General features: G+C 39.5%; 1 protein-coding gene across 2 annotated transcripts in view; it reads left to right on the top strand.

Moving 5' to 3' along the window:
- The window catches only part of gpc6a (glypican 6a), a 142,584-nt gene that overhangs the window by 64,208 nt on the left and 59,045 nt on the right, over positions 1–19,331 (top strand). For both annotated transcript variants that reach the window (XM_070968818.1, XM_070968809.1), the window contains exon 3: positions 10,102–10,493. In XM_070968818.1, the coding sequence (XP_070824919.1) occupies positions 10,102–10,493 (392 nt within the window). The remainder of the gene's footprint in view (positions 1–10,101; positions 10,494–19,331) is intronic.

The following is a 19,331-nucleotide window of genomic DNA, read 5'->3' as shown; positions in this document are numbered from 1 at the left end:
CTATGCTCTTAATGGCCTTTAGGAGAGACTTAGAGTCTGAAAATGTGCACCGTTACCCCCATATTTAAACTATATCTCTCCTTCTCAATGAGGACCTGCTGCCATCCCCCACACTGTCTCTACGCTGACCCTACTGCTCATTAGCATATTGCATCTTGCATGTGCACATGCAAACTAACACTCCAAAAGGATTCAGAATATATGAGGCAGCCATAAGATAACATAACACTTGATTAATCGCCCATCGGGGAAATTAGAGTGTTGCAGGCAGCAGCAATAGTATCAGCAATCACGTACATGTAGTTAAAACCAAGTAGATCTGCGACCTAAGAGTGTAAAGCCCTGCCAGTAGCTCTGGGTGCTGTGTTTAGGCACAGTGGTGCTTTAAGCTGAATGGTAATTGCTGATTGGCATTGAACTCAAAATTCAGTTGAGGCTGATGAGAATGTCAGTTTTGCAGATATTTGAGCTTAGACCAAAGAATTAGACAAATTGAATGATAAATTGAAATAAGTTTAACCTGTGGACACCGTGGATATCTGTACCAAATTCCATGGCTGTACATCCAATAGATGCGAGATATTTCATGAGAAAACAAAAAACCTAATGGTGGCATTAGAAGAAAAGTCTGAGGATCAAAAAAGCCAGTATGATTCATCTTCTGGGGACTGTTGATGCCTTTTGAAAGTTGTGTTGCTGTCCATCCATTCGTCCTTGAGATATTTCGGTCTGGCCCAAAGTGGTGAACCAATCGATTTGCGTTTTCACTGCAAGAGCTGTGCCACTGCTAAAACTCCCTGTTTCCCAGTCACATTCCCCCGATTATATTGTCTATGTGCACTGAACTTGTTCCATCTTTTTCTTTCTGGGTTGAGAAAATCACCACAGCAGCAGTTACTGCAATTTGAAACTTTCCCCACAGTCCCTCTTACTGTAGCACACCAGTAGTGAGAAGCAGTTTAGATAGATATTCAGTCCTGTTAACTTGCAGTCGAAGTGGTTCACTTATAAGGCTGTTACAAAAACTTTTTCCCCAGTTTGAAATAATAACAAGAAACTACAAACAAGCTGTAGAACATACAGTCGCAACTGAGCAGTTATGGTCAATATTAAATATAAAACTGGATAGATGATAAGAACCCTTTAAATGTATTGGTAGATATAAGCCTTGATATGTGTGTCAGAGTGACATACAGTGTTAAAGTGTACAGGTGAATATTCCTGGTGCTTATGAAGCAGATTCTGGATTATGTGGGGGAACATGTATATTAATTTGAGCTTTATTCATTCATTTCATTGATTTTTTTTTTTTTTTTAAAATAATAACTGTTATTTCTTTTGTATATGGTGTAATTGTCAGACTTTGAACAATCTCTGGACATTCGACAGACTCCTTTCAAGATTTATTACATTAACAGGCTAAAAGATATAAAATGTAGTAATAACCATGCCAAGCTTCGTACAATAACTACCCTCTGGTCATTCACGACTATTGGACCATTAATTGAAATTTAGTCTTAATTAACCATACCAAGAATTATAGATTCCTTTCTTTGAGCCAGCAAAAAATGAATGGCTGCCTTTTCAAATAGTGTGAAGTAAAATTACTGGGTGAGTGCCACTTGTTTTCTTTTTTTCTGTGGGTAAAGTGTTATTATCAGAGCGAGGGAAAGGTCACCTTTATTAATCACAATAATTATTTACAGTAATTAGGCCAGATATCAACGGAGCACTTTGTACTGCGCTCAGAGAAAATGGATTCTTCATACTCAGAATTACTTCAAGGGTACCAACACATTGGGCTCTATTTTCAATTCCGGCACCGCCGCGGTGCAGGCGCTGCGCAAAGTCAGGTCCACTTCGCCGCTGGGGTGTGACGGCGCAGACTTTGGTATTTTCGTGCACTGCGGCGCATCTCCTCCTCCCTCTCATCTCAGTCCCACCCAGTGGCGCAACTCGGAAAGAGGGAGGGGAGAAGGCGTGGAGTGGGTTTGACACAGCCGAGTCAAATCTTCACCAATCACACCAGCTCCTTGCCTCACCTTTAAAAGCGCCACTGGTGAGGCGCATGGCAAGTAGCCCGCGCAGGAAAGGATCTGACACCCAAACTTCTCCCAGGAGGAGACTGACGTCACTCATGTCTAAATATGAGATCCTTTGATGGTAAATCCTCTGCCTCCTCCTCCTCCTCCTCCTCCTCCTCCTCCTCAAAGCAATGATGTACTCCATCTTTGTAGATAACGTTAAGCATTGCTATGATTACATTTGTATTTGGAATGAAATGACGTGGGTAATAGCGGACAACGCTCATCACTTGCGTTTTTTTCATGTGTCTGTCTCTCTCTGTCTCTCGAGCGCTCTGAGACAGATGCAGTATATATGCTCTGTAGGATGCCACGGCTGTTTCTGGTCGGCACAGCAACGTTAATTGATTAGTTCACATCCCTGTTTCACCTGTGTACATTCGGTCAGGCTGAGTGACCATTACGCGTGCCGAACGCGCTTGCAATGTGGTCAGATGAGATACTGATCAAAATATATAAATTTAGGTCTGACTGTATGTGCTGACTCAGATAGTTGCATTGAATCGTGCCTGTTGCTACTGTGGAAACCTGCCTGTGAGGTATTGGTGATGTGAGTGCACGACTCCGCCGGTTTATGAAAATCCACTTTCCCGGCAGTGCGCTGCTGGCGCACAGAGTTAACCAGGTCTGGGGTGGTGAGCTTTCAGCGCACTTTTGCACCGCCGGCGCAGACCGAAATGGAACGAAAATCCAAATCCACCGGCTGATTGTGCTGACACCTCCCCTTACTGCGCCACAACGCCCATCCTGGCGCACCTCTGTATGCCTCGGTTTACCAAAATACCAAGTGCGCTGTGCGTCTGCCTGCGCTGCACGAAAATACCACTGCGCCGGGTGTGCAACCTGTGCCGCGCAGGTGGCGGAATCAAAAATAGCTGTGTTTTTTTTATGCAGTATGAAAATTAGTCCAACCGCAATTATGACTGGCACTAATGTGGTGCTTCACTTTGCCACGGTTTTTACATTGATTATTAGGCTGCCTTGTCAGAAAAACCCTAAGAGTGTCTGGATGAAATCGACAATAATGATCATAGGTGATATTTATACTGCAGCTTTGTGTGACTAACCTTTCGTGAACTTCACAGAACTTTAGAGACTATTATATAAATAAGATTACATTCAGTACATTCAGATCAATCGATGCAGCAAAAAGAAAATCTGTAAAGTACAGAATTAATACATTTACAACCCTGATTCCAAAACAGTTGGGATGCTGCATTAAACATAAACAGAATGTGATCCTTTGATGTGATCCTAATTTTTTTTGACATGTGCTCAATTGAAAATAGTACAAAGAGAATTTAATTAATTTAATGCTTCACCTCATCAGCTTCATTGATTTTTCTAAATAAATGCTTATTCTGAGTTTGGTGAGAACAACACATTTCAAACAAGTTGGGACAGGAGCAGCAAAAAGACTGGGAAAGTTGTGGAATGCTCCAAAAACACCTGTTTGAAACATCCCACAGGTAAACAGGTCCGGTGGGAACAGGTGATCGGTGTTTCCTGGGTTTTGTCCATTGCCTGACCCCTTCACTCCCACCTCATTTTGGACAACGGACAGTGAAACTTCTGTGGAACCTCTTCGCGTATGTGCCTGTCTTTCACAGATAATTTAGCTCTAAAAAACTGAAGCCCCCCCAAGTTTTTTTTTCTTGATTTTCCTCCATCTTGATTTGTGCATCTTTCATTACTTCAGAGATTTGGATGTGGGATGATTCCTAAATGTATTCTGTCAGGAAGTATACACCCATGTATCGACATGTTTCCAAGTACGAAGACCCCAAAAGGCCAGATAGCTGAATGTTATCCAAGGTCAATAACTCTCAATAATAATTCCCTGGCCAAATATGTATTTTGGCCAGCAGAGAGCAATTCACTCTTCATGAGTTGGCAAGCTGATGCTGCTATCTGAGACTCTCAGTACACTCTGTTTTCCAGGTAAAAGGTTTTGAAATCACATAATAATTCAACAGTTATGCAAGAGATGGGTGGTGATTATTTCAGTACTATTGCTCATTAGTCCAGAAACTCTTGGGTCCAGGTTATATAACTTAAAAATTTGGTCAGCTGCCTCAGCTGACTTGCACTTGCAGTTATCTGAATATATGTCACAAGCAACTTTTTTAAATGTGGACTCCTGTGAAATCAAAGGCTGTTATCTGAAAATAGTATTAAAAATAGCCGCTGATGCTGAACAGCTAAGGGAATTTCTTCCTTGGGTGATCTTTTTGATGATCCCACCCTCACGACTTTCAATTAAATAATGGAAAAATCTGACATATCAAGAAATGATCTTTTCCGTTATTTCCAGGTCAGAGATTTATTATAAAAGACACATCGCTGCTTGCTGATATGAATGTCACACAAACAGAAAAGCAAGTGCTTCTTTCTCAGGGGGATGCTTCCATTAGAACTTTCTGTGCTGGTCTGAGGGATCGCTCAAATTTCAGCATTCAGGCACTGGGAGTGATCTGGGAGAGGGAGTTGTGATAACTGAGGAGATGTGGGGGGACATCGGGGATAATGCAAGGAAAATAACAGTTTGTAGTCAGACAAGAGCAATGCAACTTAAGATACTGCATAGAGCAAATGTCGCTCCAAACTGCCTCTCCAAATACTGACAGGATGTCTCTCCATCTTGTCTTAAATGTAAGGCAGGAACTGGTGATCTTACCCACTGTTTATGGTCTTGTGTAAAAATACAAAAATATTGTAATGATGTCTTATTTGAAAGAGAAAAGGTTCTGAAGAAGGAACTTGAACTCGACCCAGTTTCCCTCCTCCTGGATCTTCCCAGTGCCCGTGTAACTGATACATATTAGAAAAAACTGTATAATGTTATGACATTTTGTGCCAGGAAAAATATTCTTCAGCACTGGACTTCAGATAAAGCCCCCTCAGTTGTGGGAGGGCATAGGACAATAGTGGAATATATACCTCTGGACTTTCTGACCTGTCTCCTGCACTGCAAAACTAATGCCTTTGAAAGAATATGGAAACCATTTCTTGATCTTGATCTTGGTAAATATTTTGCTATAATGACAAGGGCTTTTGTATAAAAGCTGTATTTCTCTCTATTTAGCTCCCATTGTATTGTATCTCGCTTATTGTTGTATAATGTACCTGTCACACTTACCTGGAACTGGTCTTTCTGTTTGTGATTTTGGTTTGTACGTTGTTACTCCCAGCTTGTTTTTGTTTTTGTTTGGTCCTGTCTTGTGTTTGTTTGCTTATTGATAAAAATGGATAAATACATTTAAAAAAAAAAAAAAAGCCACTGAATCATTTCCCTCTGGATGGTTTTCAACATTAATTCAAACCGGAGTGTTAACACAGGCTTTGTAAACATTAAATGACAGACACAGTCCACGGTGCATAGAAGAAGTAATCAGCCAACCGGCATTGCCATCATTCGCCGTCTTTCAAGCTTGTTCAGCATGCTGCTGTGTGGATGCGAAGTCCTGGCAACCCATAATATTTCAGATTTTTAGTGCAGAGTCCACAAAGGTCTAAATAACAGAGAAGCACTGAAGTCAGTCATTTAATAATACTTTTGATTTGAAAATCAATAACCACCGTCCAACAGCATGACCACAGCTGGTTGAAGTAAGCTGCGTACACTATAATCATACGAACTCTGGATGTGCAGCCACTGGCTTGGGGGGAGTTATTTTATGCAAGAAAGACTCAGGGTAAGGGACATATTGCAGGTTCTTTCTGACAGTATTTATGTTGCTCACAATGTATTTCATTCTCAATGGCTTTCATTCTTCTCTTTGATGAAATTCAAACATGTGAAAGCCTGTCATTTGATGATTAAGATGGGCTCTGAATGGTTAGACTCATCTGCCCTATTGCTGTGTGACCACAGCCCTCAGGATTCTGCAGTCTGAAACCTGAAGATCAGCAGCTTGGCACATAAAAAGGTCATGATTTGCTTACTCAAATACGACATTTTGAGTCTCAATTGAAATGAAATTCTGTCTTTTTTTATACACAACTATATGGATAATATTTTGTTGCTTTTGTTTTATTATATACATCACCCATCCTGAGAGCTATTAAAATGGTAGCACAGATACAAAATTGCTTGCACAATACACAGGGGCTTAACGTGTCCTTGATTTGGGTCTAATTGGAAAATGGAATGAAAAAGGCCCTGCAGGCTCATAATATTTAAACAAATGTAGGTGTAATGGCAGGTCACTCAATTGCAAAGAAACTAGAGTGAGTGACTAGGGACTGGTCTCCCTGGTTAGGCGCAGACATGGTGGGCCATTTCAACAAAGAGAAAAGAGGATTGGCTAAACCGAAGGTGAGGAATACAAAGCTGGTCAAAGGGACAGAGCAGTTTAGTATGAATCGCATCTCGGAAGTGGCGTGCCAAACCTCTGGTAACATAAGCATGTTGAGTCATAGAATATGCAGATATAATATATTAGAGTAAGCTTCTTGGGGTGGGTGGCTTAGCACACATCGCAGAGCAGTGGATTATCATGCAGATCAGGGTTTTTGTTTGACTCTTCCACCCGGCTGCAGTCTGAAGTTCATTTAAACAGTGCCATTTTTAAAAAAGACAGTTTAGGCTTTGCCAAAAATATGGTTTGATAACATTGAATGGTGCCCTCACAATAAGGTTTTTTTGTTTGTTTGTTTTTTGTTTTTTTTGTTGGTTAGGGCATGATAGCCTGAATTTGTGATGTAGATTTTTGTTTGAAGATTACCAACATGATAGGGTTTTGTGATTAAGTCTCAAGTTAGGAATAGTTTCAATTAGTCATTTCTGTTGGTGTCATAAAATCTGAAATAATGTTAAAATAATATGTTGTTGTTGTTGTCTGGCATGTTGCGCTTAAATAGGCCACACTATTTAATATTTCAAATCCAACAGGTAACACTTTATATGAAGGTACACATATTCACCATCAGCTAGCCTCTTATTAGCATGTATACTAGTAGCATAGTGGCTCTTTATTATAAATGCATATTATACATGCATTCTGATCCTAAGAACCAAACCCTAACCTTTAATAACCTGACGCCTCAGAATGAGTTAATAAAGAGCCAATACGCTACTAATAGGCATGCTAACAAGGGACTAGTTAATGGTGAATATGAATATCTACACCAACTAGCTTACTTCTGCTTTTGCTTTTTCTATGTTTTGTGTTTTGAATTTCTCAAACAGTTTTTATACAGCACAGCCCTTGATCTGACTGAGACACTGTTCACGCCCACCTATACCTGACTGCACCCACCATTTATGTAGCAAATGCGAAGTTATCAACAAATGCTGGGCTGAATAAGGCATTTCTAAAAAAACATCCCAAAACAAGTTCAAAGCTCTTTAATGTTCACAGTACCACAGATATGCATGGCTTCGCCTCTATGTTGATTGACAGGTCACCGTGGTAGTGACTTGTCAATCACAAGGTAGCTACACCATAAAGCATACCCTGCTTTATCATCTATTTCACTGTTAATTGAACCATAATTTATAAAATGAACATTGTGCTGTATTGAAGAAGACTTGAAACTAGTGACTGGAAACAAAACTCATTAGGAAAGTGTTTACTGATAATAAATCAAGTGAGAAAGTAGTGGGATTTTTTTCATACACTGCTATACCATTAGACCTCTTTTTGCAACCAGTGGAGTCACTAGAAAGAATGCACATTTAAGGCACTTCACTTTTCAGACCCAGAGGCTACTTCCACCTCTTTTATACAGTCTGTCATCAACTATGTAAAGAAATGTGACCCAACCAGGAGAAGAGCTCCTGTATGGTTTATTAGCGAGTGTGACACGAGAAGTATCTACAGACAGCATGTTTGTGAACAAAGAATGGGGAAAGGGGAAATATTTGACATTTGTGCATGGAGAGATTTGTTATGATCTTCTCAACATTTACGCCTTTGCACTCAGGAACATGGGATCCCATTAGCAAGGCTTCAGTGAGACTCCCCAGCTAATACTGATTTTTCCCTCTTTTTCTCTCTTTGTTGGCTCGGTTAACGCTCCACAGATCAGGTGTTCACATGGAAGAAAGTCTCTTGGGCAGATGACAAAGAAACAATGATATAATTGGTGCAAATGGTAAATTTGAATCGCATTGTTGCACTTGCGCATTTTGATGTCTGTGTTTGAAGTATTTTACAATGTGCAACAATGTAAAACAGCGCATAGTTAAGTTAAAATTATTTTTTGCTATGAAATCAGCATGTACATGTACTTATTCATCAAAAATAAGAATTAAAGTGTAATTTATGCACTGATAGCACCTTCCACATTAGTGTTCTACAGGGAGCTTGAATTTTTGGTTCCAACTCTGAATGTTGGCGCTATAATTTGATTGGTCTGACATCTGTGTGGGCGGGCAGATAAATTCTGCCACACGGGCAGTTGACATTGTTAGCAGTTTCTTTGTCCCATCTGTGAACTGAACGCATTTCTCCATGTGTTTGTCCTGCTGTATCACGGTGACTACTCATTGCTGTGAGCTTTCACAGTCTGGTTACTCACCATCACCCCATCCGGACACATGAAAGACCACTAAAAAAACCCCATCCTGACTATAATGTGGGAGAAACAAACACTGGGTGTCCTTCCCATTACCGATACATGCGATCTTCAGCATTTAAGTATGCATTAAGATGATGGCAGGTAGTAGGCAAATGAGTCTCGCATTGGAAAAATACACAGAACATTTTGCTTGACTTTGTTGACACTTTATTATCCAATTGTTGGTAGAAATGTGCCTAATAAGCTGGTTTTAGGACAGACGTTAATGAACACATGTAGGAAAAAAAGTCTAACATTTTGGATTCAGCATGAATTTCATTATTCACATCCAATATTAACATGTTTCTCTTGATAGGACCAATAACAATAATATCACATATCTTACACTGTCAACATAATCATGAAAAATGATATCCTGTTATCAAAGACTTTCATCTTCTGTCCTTGAAAAATTTATGAGACACAAACCATTTAAAATACAATGTCTATTTTATGTACAAAGACATGCATACATCTGGATAAATTATGTTCTTTATGAATTATATTACTACTCTTAGCTCCTCATTGTGTTTTTTACCATCATCTCACTGTAACTGTGCTGTATTACTGTATGATCCTAACAAACAACAAATCACCTGAGCATGAATGACTGGATGCATGATCCTAATGCCGGCTCTGTCCCCATGGACATTAAACGCTGTTTTCACAAACAGAACTAAAAATGTGTTTAACCTTTTGAAAAATGAAGAATTCTGCATAGCACCTGCAGAAACATCATGGTGTATTTGTCCTTAAAAACTGAAAAGTATTCAAATTGGAGTTCAGCTTTAAGAACCGTTAAAAGACATTTGCTATGAAGTTTTATTTCTGAATGACAGTGTCACACAGCGTGAGGTGTGTGTTCTGAATCAATAGATCGGCTTGTCTCACGGTGAAATTTTGTATCTTATGTTAAACAGACTCTTCAGACAATTCGTTGTGAATGAAGCTTCTTTGGATAAGCTGTAACTAAATATTCAGTCCTGTGCTCATCGGCCAGCTGCCTCTGTGGACTAATAAATTGTTTCAGTGAGAAAGTAATGCAACTGGGAATAATGGCCGGTGCTCAGGATGATAATGTAGTCTAGTGTCTGTGTCTAAAACTTGTGAATATTTTGTTACAGTATGCAATCAGAACCTTTACATTAATCATTCATAGTCCTTGTGGCCCATTATTTCTGCCATTAAATTATTAATGCTTTGGACTGGCTTTCTTCACATAATCAAGTGCTGGCTGCTATACGTTGCTCCTGAACCTATCTGAAGACAGAGCCATGAAATGAGACATTCAAGTACAGTAACTAGATTCTACCTTGCTTTTATGCTTCTGAAGACTTTTGTCAGGTTTCTGCTGTAAAAGAAGACATCAGATACTGTGAATATCTGCATAATGACCCAGCTGTTTGTCTTTTCTACCCCCCCCCACCTTTCCCAAAACCATCCATCCATCTAGAGTTTTTCTTGGAGCTGCTGGACAATTCTGAGAAGTCTCTCAACAGCATGTTCACACGAACGTACGGGAAACTGTACATGCAGAACTCAGAGGTGTTCCAGGACCTGTTCACTGAGCTAAAGCGCTACTACACGGGCGGAAACGTCAACCTGGAGGAGATGCTGAACGACTTCTGGTCCAGGCTGCTGGAGCGCATGTTCCAGTTACTCAACTCCCAGTACCACTTCACAGATGATTACCTGGAGTGCGTCAGTAAATACACAGATCAGCTAAAGCCCTTTGGAGATGTGCCCAGGAAGCTGAAGGCCCAGGTCACCAGGGCCTTCATCGCTGCACGGACATTTGTCCAGGGGCTAATGGTGGGACGGGAGGTTGCCAACAGGGTTGCCAAGGTGAGTTTAGCTTTCTTCTCATAGCCCTTTGACTGCTGTGGTCTTGCTCAGCTGTTAAGTGATGCTGTGCTGCTGAGCAGTGTTGTATTTTGCTTTAAGATGCAGTCATAAGTGTTGCAAATATCCTGTAAGACTTTAACCACCTGCAGTTTCTCTTCTACAGCACCGTTTTGTGGTCATGAGGCCATAAATTATTCCAGTCCATATTATGTAATTATTCTAATTGATGTCAACTCACACACAAGAGACACAGTGTTTAAATAAAATATTTAATCATTCATATTGATGCGATTTTCTGCTGCACCTGCTGTACCAAAGTATGCGCGAAGTATCAGTGGTCCGTCCTCCTTTGTCAGTGACCTGCACTGTTCATACTTTAATACATTCATTTAATATATTTAATACAGTCTTTGAAATCTCTTCAGTGGACTTTGCAGCTGAATTACTTATTAAAAGCTCAGAAATCATGAACAAGCATTTGTATTCCATATGAAGATCTTTTTGGATGCTCTTGATCTCCGGGTGAGGTCAGTATGAAATTTTTTTTTTTTTTTTTTCCATATGACTGGTGGAGTACACCGTACACTGTATGCTCCACTTTTCAGAAGAATCTCTCGCAGTGCGCCAAGCTTTGCAGAAAAGGGAAGATTAAAGCACATTTCCCCTGAGATTGCTGATGTAGTTTTGTTTTGTTTGTCTCTTTAGTCTCATTTTGTTACTTTTTTGACAACATTTATTAAAGAAACCAGTGACATCCACCATGCTGGTAGTTCATTTGATGATTGATATTGTTTTGCTTTGCCAGTGTGATGATTTGGTTTGAGAAATTGATTGATGAGATTCAGAAATATAAATATGTTTTAACAGTGTTATCAAATGCTAGAGATTAGAAATGTGTTCCCACAGGCTTAGTGGATATGTTTTTCTTCTGTAATTCCATGTTAAACACAGAAAGTTATGCAACAGTTTTTTGTAGATGTCTAAAAATTATATAACCAAAGCTGTTTGCGGTTGGTGGTACTTTGCATAGCTGCACTTTATGCAGTAGATGCAAAAACCAGCAGGAATGATAAAGCTCGAGTTATTTACATTCAAATTCCACCATTTAAAAACATAGAAAGTTTAAAACACAGTGGGTGTCCGGGAAAACTCAAACAGTGGACATAAGCTGTGAAAAGCCAAATCGAAGATTTTTAAGTTGTTGTTTTCTTCCCCCAGCTGTTTCCATCACGATGATGTGCGACCTTTTCTTCTGTTGGTTCACAGTTTACAAAACACAATTTAAAACTTGCAAGGAAATATGTGAGCATCGATTAAATGAGCAATAATGGAAGAAAATACTCACTATATACTTCTTAAACACTTTTTACAATTGTGAAACATATCAAAACTATGTAATCTGATAGACAGGGATCTTTTTTTAAAGATAAAAACTTTATTTGGGTATTCAGAAACACTTCTTCACCTACCAATTCAATTAATTTACTGATAATTCAAAATGACAGTGTCAGTCTGACAAGTTTCTGACCCCTGAAAAATACATTTTCTTCATCAGCAAGTAGACAGACATGGTGTGCAACTCTAGTTTTTCACAAGTTCAGACATCAGTTTTAAAAACGTCTTCAGGGTTCAGCAGGGATACGCTTCCTTTTTATCTGCTTTTTAGTTTGATGCTCGCTGTCCCTTTCAGTCGAACAGAGGAGAAAAATTGTCGGGAGAGGAAAGAAAGGAAGTAGGAGCAAGAGTGAGAGGGCAAAGAAATAAATGAGATGTGCTCACTTTGAGAAAGAACTTTAATCAGTCTTATGTTGGAGGCTGGTCCAACCGCCTGCATTAAGCTTAGAGACAGAGACAGATCACGGTACTGGGTTGACTGTGAACACATCTGTATGCATTGTATTATATCACAACTTGAGTATATGACCACATTTAAATCAATGTTATGTTCCAAAGAGATTCTGTTTCAACAAAACAATCAACCAGGACAACAATTAACACATTTTCTTTAATTACTGCTTAATCTGCTGATAATTTTCTTGATTAATATCCCAGTTTCTCAAACTTCAAGGTGACGTCTTTGTCGTCTTGTCTGAACAACAGCCCAAGACCCAGATTCTGATATTTTACAAGCTAAAACCCACAACTTTTTATTGTTGTTTACTAAAAAATGACAGAAACCATTAATCAGTTATCAAAATAGCAGCCTTTTAATTGTATCGCTATCAAGTAATCATGGCAGCTCTACAGTCAACATTACCACACTAAAGACTATCATATTAACAATTAAATTAATTAAGTCCTGAACTGTTTATCTAACACACTGACGTCTGCTAAAGATGCTGTCTTGGCTGGGGCTCCCTTAGAAAAAAAGATTTTATGCTCTCTGATTAAATAAATGTCTAATAATAATAATAATGCTAATAATAATAATAATAATAATAATAGTTTAATGGTGAGCAAACAAATATGTGACTCACCGTTTGAGTATTACTTCCTAGTTAAAAAATCCACCTCTGGCTGTTATTGATACAGTCTTAAAATTTCTTTAGCTGATGTAAGGTAGTCACACGCTCTGATTGAGGGTGCTTGTCGTAATGTTTAAGTTGTTTCCAGAACACAGTCTACACATGATGTTGGTGAATGCCAAATTCTGTAGCAACCAAGAAAAAACTCCAAATTCTTTCAAATTCATAATCTGCTTTAATGATTTCTCGTCATTAGACTAACTACTAAACCATTACTGTACCATCTTTTATTGCTGTTATGTCAAGCAGCTTGATATATTACCACCCTCCTCCTGTCCATACTGTACTGTCACATAATTATTGGGGATTATGGGAATTTACATGATGATAGTATGTATTAAAGTGCTATATCCTCCCTGCTGCCACATATCATCTCGAAAGAGTCTCTCAGATTCAATTGTTTATCGTTGTCTTTTAGCTTGTGACTGAGCCACCAGGCCTCTGTGGCGCAGCACATTTCAGAGGAAGAGTTAAAATGAGCACCTCCGTACATCTGTCCCAGGCCTAAAAGGCACCCTCACTCTCGATCAAATCCCATATTCCTTGCTTCCTCATCAATTATGGAGGGCAGCCAGGAAACAGCGCGGCGTCGCTGAAGGCTGTCAGGCTGGTGAACAACCATAGACCTCCAGGTGAAAAGTCGCTTGACATGACAAATCACCTTGACCTAAGAATCACCCTCCGCACTCAGCAACAAAAAACTACTTGCATGTCTTCTCAACACACTTTGGAGTACATATCGATCTTTTATTTAGGTGTGAGCACGGTACTTTTAAGTAAAAAAGGTGATTTGTATTCAATTTGATGTCCATCAGAGACGAGGATTTATACGCTGTCTGGTAGAATGCTACCTTTGTGTGGTGTTGCTGCTGCTGGTGTTATTTAAGCAGATGACTCATGAGCAAACGGTGGTCAAACACACCTCACAGCTGGACTGCTGTGACAGACAGACTGTCATTCCAGAAACCATCAGCCGCCAAGGTTGAATAATGTGTGCTTTACTTATCCTGTGCAAACAGGAGTGGTGGAAGATGTATTTAGATACTTAAAGATACCCCCAGACATGTGTTAAGGTGTATGTAAAACACTCTACTCTTATTAATGTCTAATTCATGTCTGATATCGCTTTTCCATAAAAAGCTTCTGTTATCTGGTTAAATCCTTATCATCTCCTCCTTCTCCCTCCTTAAAAACATCCGGAGTCTATGATTATGCCAATATGTCTCATTTCAAAATTTTAACTACCTCACAGGAGATGTCTTCTACTATACTCAAAAGTCCATTTTCAGTGTTTGGAGGATTCAAGTTTCCACATCACACTTGTGTAAATTGAATATTGAACTACGACTGGCTTCCAGACTGTTGGTGATGTCACAAATCGTCCTCTTTAAAATTTGATTTTCAATGAGCACAGAAACCTTTTACTTTCAGCAGATGGATGTGAAAATGGCCTTCTATTGTGAGACTCTGCATATACATCATTCTGCTCAGTTGAGCTCACATTCAACTGTAGGAGCATTTTTTTTTTTTTTTTTTTTGGAGGGATATTAGCAACAGCGCTAATATGTGATGTGAAAAGAAATCAAGCCTTGAAATTTTCATTCAAACGTAAAGTACAAAGTAAAAACAAACATATTTAAAGCAAAATGCTCCTGTGTATCAAAAGTGCATGTGCTCATGAGAATGCAGAATGCATGTGTTCAATGTGCAACTACAATTACTGTAGTCAATTAATCGTTTACTGGAGAGTTGCTGCTTTTCCCCTGCTGTCAGTCATTTCAAAATAAATGTCTCTGGGAAACTGTAATGAGCTTCTGTCACAACTATCTGACATTTAACCAACCAAACAGTTCAGTTAATTGAGAAAGCAATCACCAGATTAATTGCTAATAAAAGTTTGTTGCATCTATGGTCCAGTGTGTAATATAATTGATAATATTGCATCATTATTGCATTAATGGTCGAGCATAGCTTGATAGCTGCTCTAGCTGACAAACTGTCTCACCAGAAGGTCCATTTAGTAGCTGTTCTTGGCTTGAGGATGCACATGGAATTTTTAAAATCTCCACTTTTTTTCTGAGCACTGTAAGGATCTCCTCTACATGTTGGCTGAGAAGTTGAGACCAAAAAATCGTTGCTGACCTTCGAACTTCTTGACCTTCTGCTGCCGCCGGTTTTATCTACTTTATGTCCTATTGGGCAGTTTGTATCATAGCACTGCATTGTAACATGTGCATTAGATGAAAAATTGTCAGTTAATAGTTACGCAGCAAACACATGTAGTGTAGTCACAGGTACAACATTTGCCCCTAAAATGTAATTGAGAATTAGCATGAAGAAGAATATGAGAATTTAGGTCTGAAATTAGTGGCAGTTATTTAATTATCGTCAATCTGGCAAAAATGAATTCATTCACACTTCCTCGTATTCTTCCACTGTGACTGAATATGCTGAAAAAATAAATCAATGCATAAAGACCTGCAATACCTCATTGCTAATTTTGGGAAATGGGGAAGTTAAAATGAGAAAATTCCTACTGCTCTATGAGAAGCATTATAATATTATCTTGTCTCTGCCACAGGTCTTTAGTCCAATTTATACGTGAAGTATTGCATATTGTGCATGGCCCCTGGTGAGCGGCACTGACTAGCCAGGCTTTAACTCAAATAACCGAATCAGTCGTGAGATTCACAAAATTCACCCAAGCTTTTAAAATGACAAAATGCGCCTTTTTTTATGAATTAACTGCTTTCAACCATCTGTCTGTTCAATTTTCCATGTTACTTTAACACAGGACGATGCACCGATGATCATGAGCAGTGCATAATTACTGCTAACAGACAGCTCCGTATGCAGTGAAGTCAGAGCAGGGAGCTATCACTCCATAAAATGGGATTGCGCTCGACTTGCACTGAACAGTTTCCTGGACCTCGATCCTGGATTAAGAGCAGAATCTCTCTGGATTACAGTTTATGATGACCATTAAGAGTTTTATCCTGGGGGTACTTAAAACACAGCCCAACCACATTAAGACCTGCTCAGAGAAGATTGCAGGGATTTGGACCTTTTGAAAGGTTTAAAGTTCAGGCATTTAGAGCACTTACCACTCTGCATGTGCATGAGGAGCTGCTCTAGTCCATGGTGCATGTTTAGTTGTGATGATGGAGGGAAGTAAGGTATTTTGTTCTGAGGGATTTGTTTTTCCTGATGGCTTATACTGTCATGTTGATCTCATTATACACTCATTTCCGACCACGAACTGTCAGATAATTTAACATTGAGCTGCAAGGCAGTTTCTAATCTTTACACAACATTTACCTTCGATTAATGCGCTGCCAGATTACACTGACATGTGAGAAATACCAGCATCTGTTTCATGTGGTTTCCATAGTTTTTCTCCAGTGTCCTTTTTCTTGTCTACTTTATGTACTGACTGCCACGCATCAGCGTATCCCACTCGCTGTCAAGGCAAAACACTGAGGTGCATTCAGCGCTCAGTAGTATAACAACAACGTTATTCTGAGTCAGTAGATTTTTTTTTTTTTTCTAAACAATAAATGGGACTTAACTTAACCACGAATAGATGGTTAACAGGCTGCTTGTGTGCTGTTATTTTTTTTTTTTTTCAACAACAAATCAAATTCAGTTCAACCTTAATACCACAGATATGATTTCTATTATGTCTCACTTCCATTGTACTCACTATATACTACATGCTATGTACTCATTTTCATAAAGTAGTGTACTGTTTTTGCAGTTAGTCGACAAAAAAAATCAAGTCTGAGTTTGGTTGCATTCGTCCATCAAACTAATTAAATCTTGTTCTCCTTTATGTTGATGTTCCACCACTACCTCAAATTTTAATTTTACTGTCGCTGTGAGCAGTTTCTGTATTTCCCTTGTGCAATCCACTGTGGTACAATAGTGTCCATCAAAAGCACTTTCAAAAATCAGTATTTTTTTAGGATGCAGATGCATACTTACTGTTTGCGCAACCCCTTTTTGCAGAATATGCTGTGCTTAAATGTAAGAAAATAGCTTCACTGAGCATTTCAGATGTACATTTGCTACAATATTAAATGACATATAAAAGCATAGCAGGTAGCAGTTGGAACCATGAAATATCGAGAAAAGTTTAATTAGAGGGCCATTAATCAATAGGTTGTAGTTTTTAGTCGTTAGCTTCCTACTCATCTCATCACATTTTAATAACTGTAAAAGTTTAGCTACTGTACTGTGCAAGGTGAAGCACACTACCAAGTTTTTGTTTTCCACCAAATTCATGTGAAATTCATATGTAATTTCACTGAAGTAAAATTGTGAATGCAGAACTTTGAACAGAGTCATTTTACATTGTGGTATAGCTACTTTCACTTAAGTAAATGATCTGAGTACTTCTTCCACCACTGTAGGTTTTTATCACTAAATCACATCCAGTGATTTGTCTACAAGCTCTCTCACGAAGCAACGTGGTTGCAGTTATTCTGTATGTGCAAAGTCTGTCACTAACTAAAGAGACGTGTACCGATCAAAGAGACACAGAGACGAAATACCTTCATTTAATCAAGCAGAATGTATTACAGTGTCCCCTATGTGAACTATGAGTCTGCTGTAGTTCAATATATGTATTTGTGATGAACGTGTTGTACAACCAGTGTTCGAGTGAGTGTTCGAGAATAATCTGACAGCAGATTCTGCTCAGGGGCAGATTAAGTGACCTCCTCCATAAGTGAGTATGGTCCATCCACGTTTCTCAGCTGAGGCTCACTTCTACAGAAGCATCACACAAACTTGTCTCTTACTCACTCACATTCTCTCTGTCTGTCTCTCTCGCTCTCTATCTGTCTGTCACTCTCTCTCTCTCTCTCTCTCTCTCTCTCTCTCTCTCTCTCTCTCTCTCTCTCTCTCTCTCGCTGTCTCTCAGCTCCCACAGCTTGCTGGGGATAAGGCCTCAGCCACAGTGCTGTGACGGCAGATGGCAACTGGCTCAAAAAGGTTGGCACGTCATCGGGAAATGTGCTGCACCAAAGATGTCCTTTTTAATTAAAAGATTTTGATCTGTGGTGAACTGCAGAATGTTGGAAAAATGAGAGGCAGCATGTGGTCTGAAATACAAGGACATTATATGAAAGGATAATAAAGAAATATACTGTATGCTCCCCGCGGTATATGCTCTTCCATTTTATACCGAAAACTCTAAAAGATACAGACTCAGTCAGCCTGATACTGAGTGGGAGGACATTTAGAGCAAAATACAAAACATGATTGATGAACACTGAGGAGAATTGCCATCAGATTTTAAAATGTCCAAGAAAATCCCCCTTATGCATCAACAACGAGTGAAAAGATGTCACATCAGTGGACCGTGCCAGCCCAGATCACATCTTAAGATTACTTTTTTTGGCACCTTGACTTAAAGTGTATAGCACCACATCTTTATTTAACAAGCACTTAGAGAAGGTTGTCAGCACCGATGTTGTGACATTTGTCCAGAGGTTTCTTGGCAGCCGCCGGAGACCTGTTTGCCCCTGACATTCGGGCTGGTCTGCAGACCTTCAGAGTCAGATGGACAGAGGGTGATTGCTGTGCTTTAATCCAGGAGGCACTGTGACAGATGGATAACAGTATAGTATATGCAGGTCTTGTACCCGCTAGAGATGCTGCATGGCTCCTGGTAGGCTATGCCGAGTCATCGAGCAGCATGGGCTTGGCTTTTAACATGTTTGCACTTGTCTTGGTAAATTAAAGAAACAGTCCCAACTGCTGCTCCAGACATGCCACATAACATGGTACATGTCAGGGTGGATCAGCGGGCGATCCCATGCCTCACCACAGACAGACACTTGGGCTGACTCGTGTGGGTCGCAGAGGCCCCGCCAAGTAGTACTGTGTTGTTTCATGAATGCACAGCTGCTCACATGTGGATTATTCTGTCACTCTGAGACATTCATCGATTTGACAGCATCTGATTTTAGTGCAGCCTCTCTGGAATTGTCTTTGGCTCCATCTTACACTTAACATGCTGACTGGGGGGAGACTCTAAAGTTCACGGAGATGCGCAGAAAGGGGACGTGATTAACCAACGTACAAAGTGCTACAGACCGTGTTTTATTATCGTGACAACCTCAGTGCATACGCTGTCATATTTTGCGCAGTCTGTGACTGTATGTACCGAAGGATTAATATTCATCTTAAGTTTACTCAGCTACTTATCTTAAGTCCCCTCTCAGTCTCTAAATGTATTTTTGAATTGGCATGTTTGAGGTTTACAACAGCAAATATATTTGTGCATCTCCATCTATTTGTGTGGATC

Source organism: Chaetodon trifascialis, chromosome 1 (genome assembly GCF_039877785.1).
Source record: "Chaetodon trifascialis isolate fChaTrf1 chromosome 1, fChaTrf1.hap1, whole genome shotgun sequence".
Taxonomy (NCBI): Eukaryota; Metazoa; Chordata; class Actinopteri; order Chaetodontiformes; family Chaetodontidae; genus Chaetodon; species Chaetodon trifascialis.
This window is presented reverse-complemented; position numbering and strand designations above follow the sequence as displayed.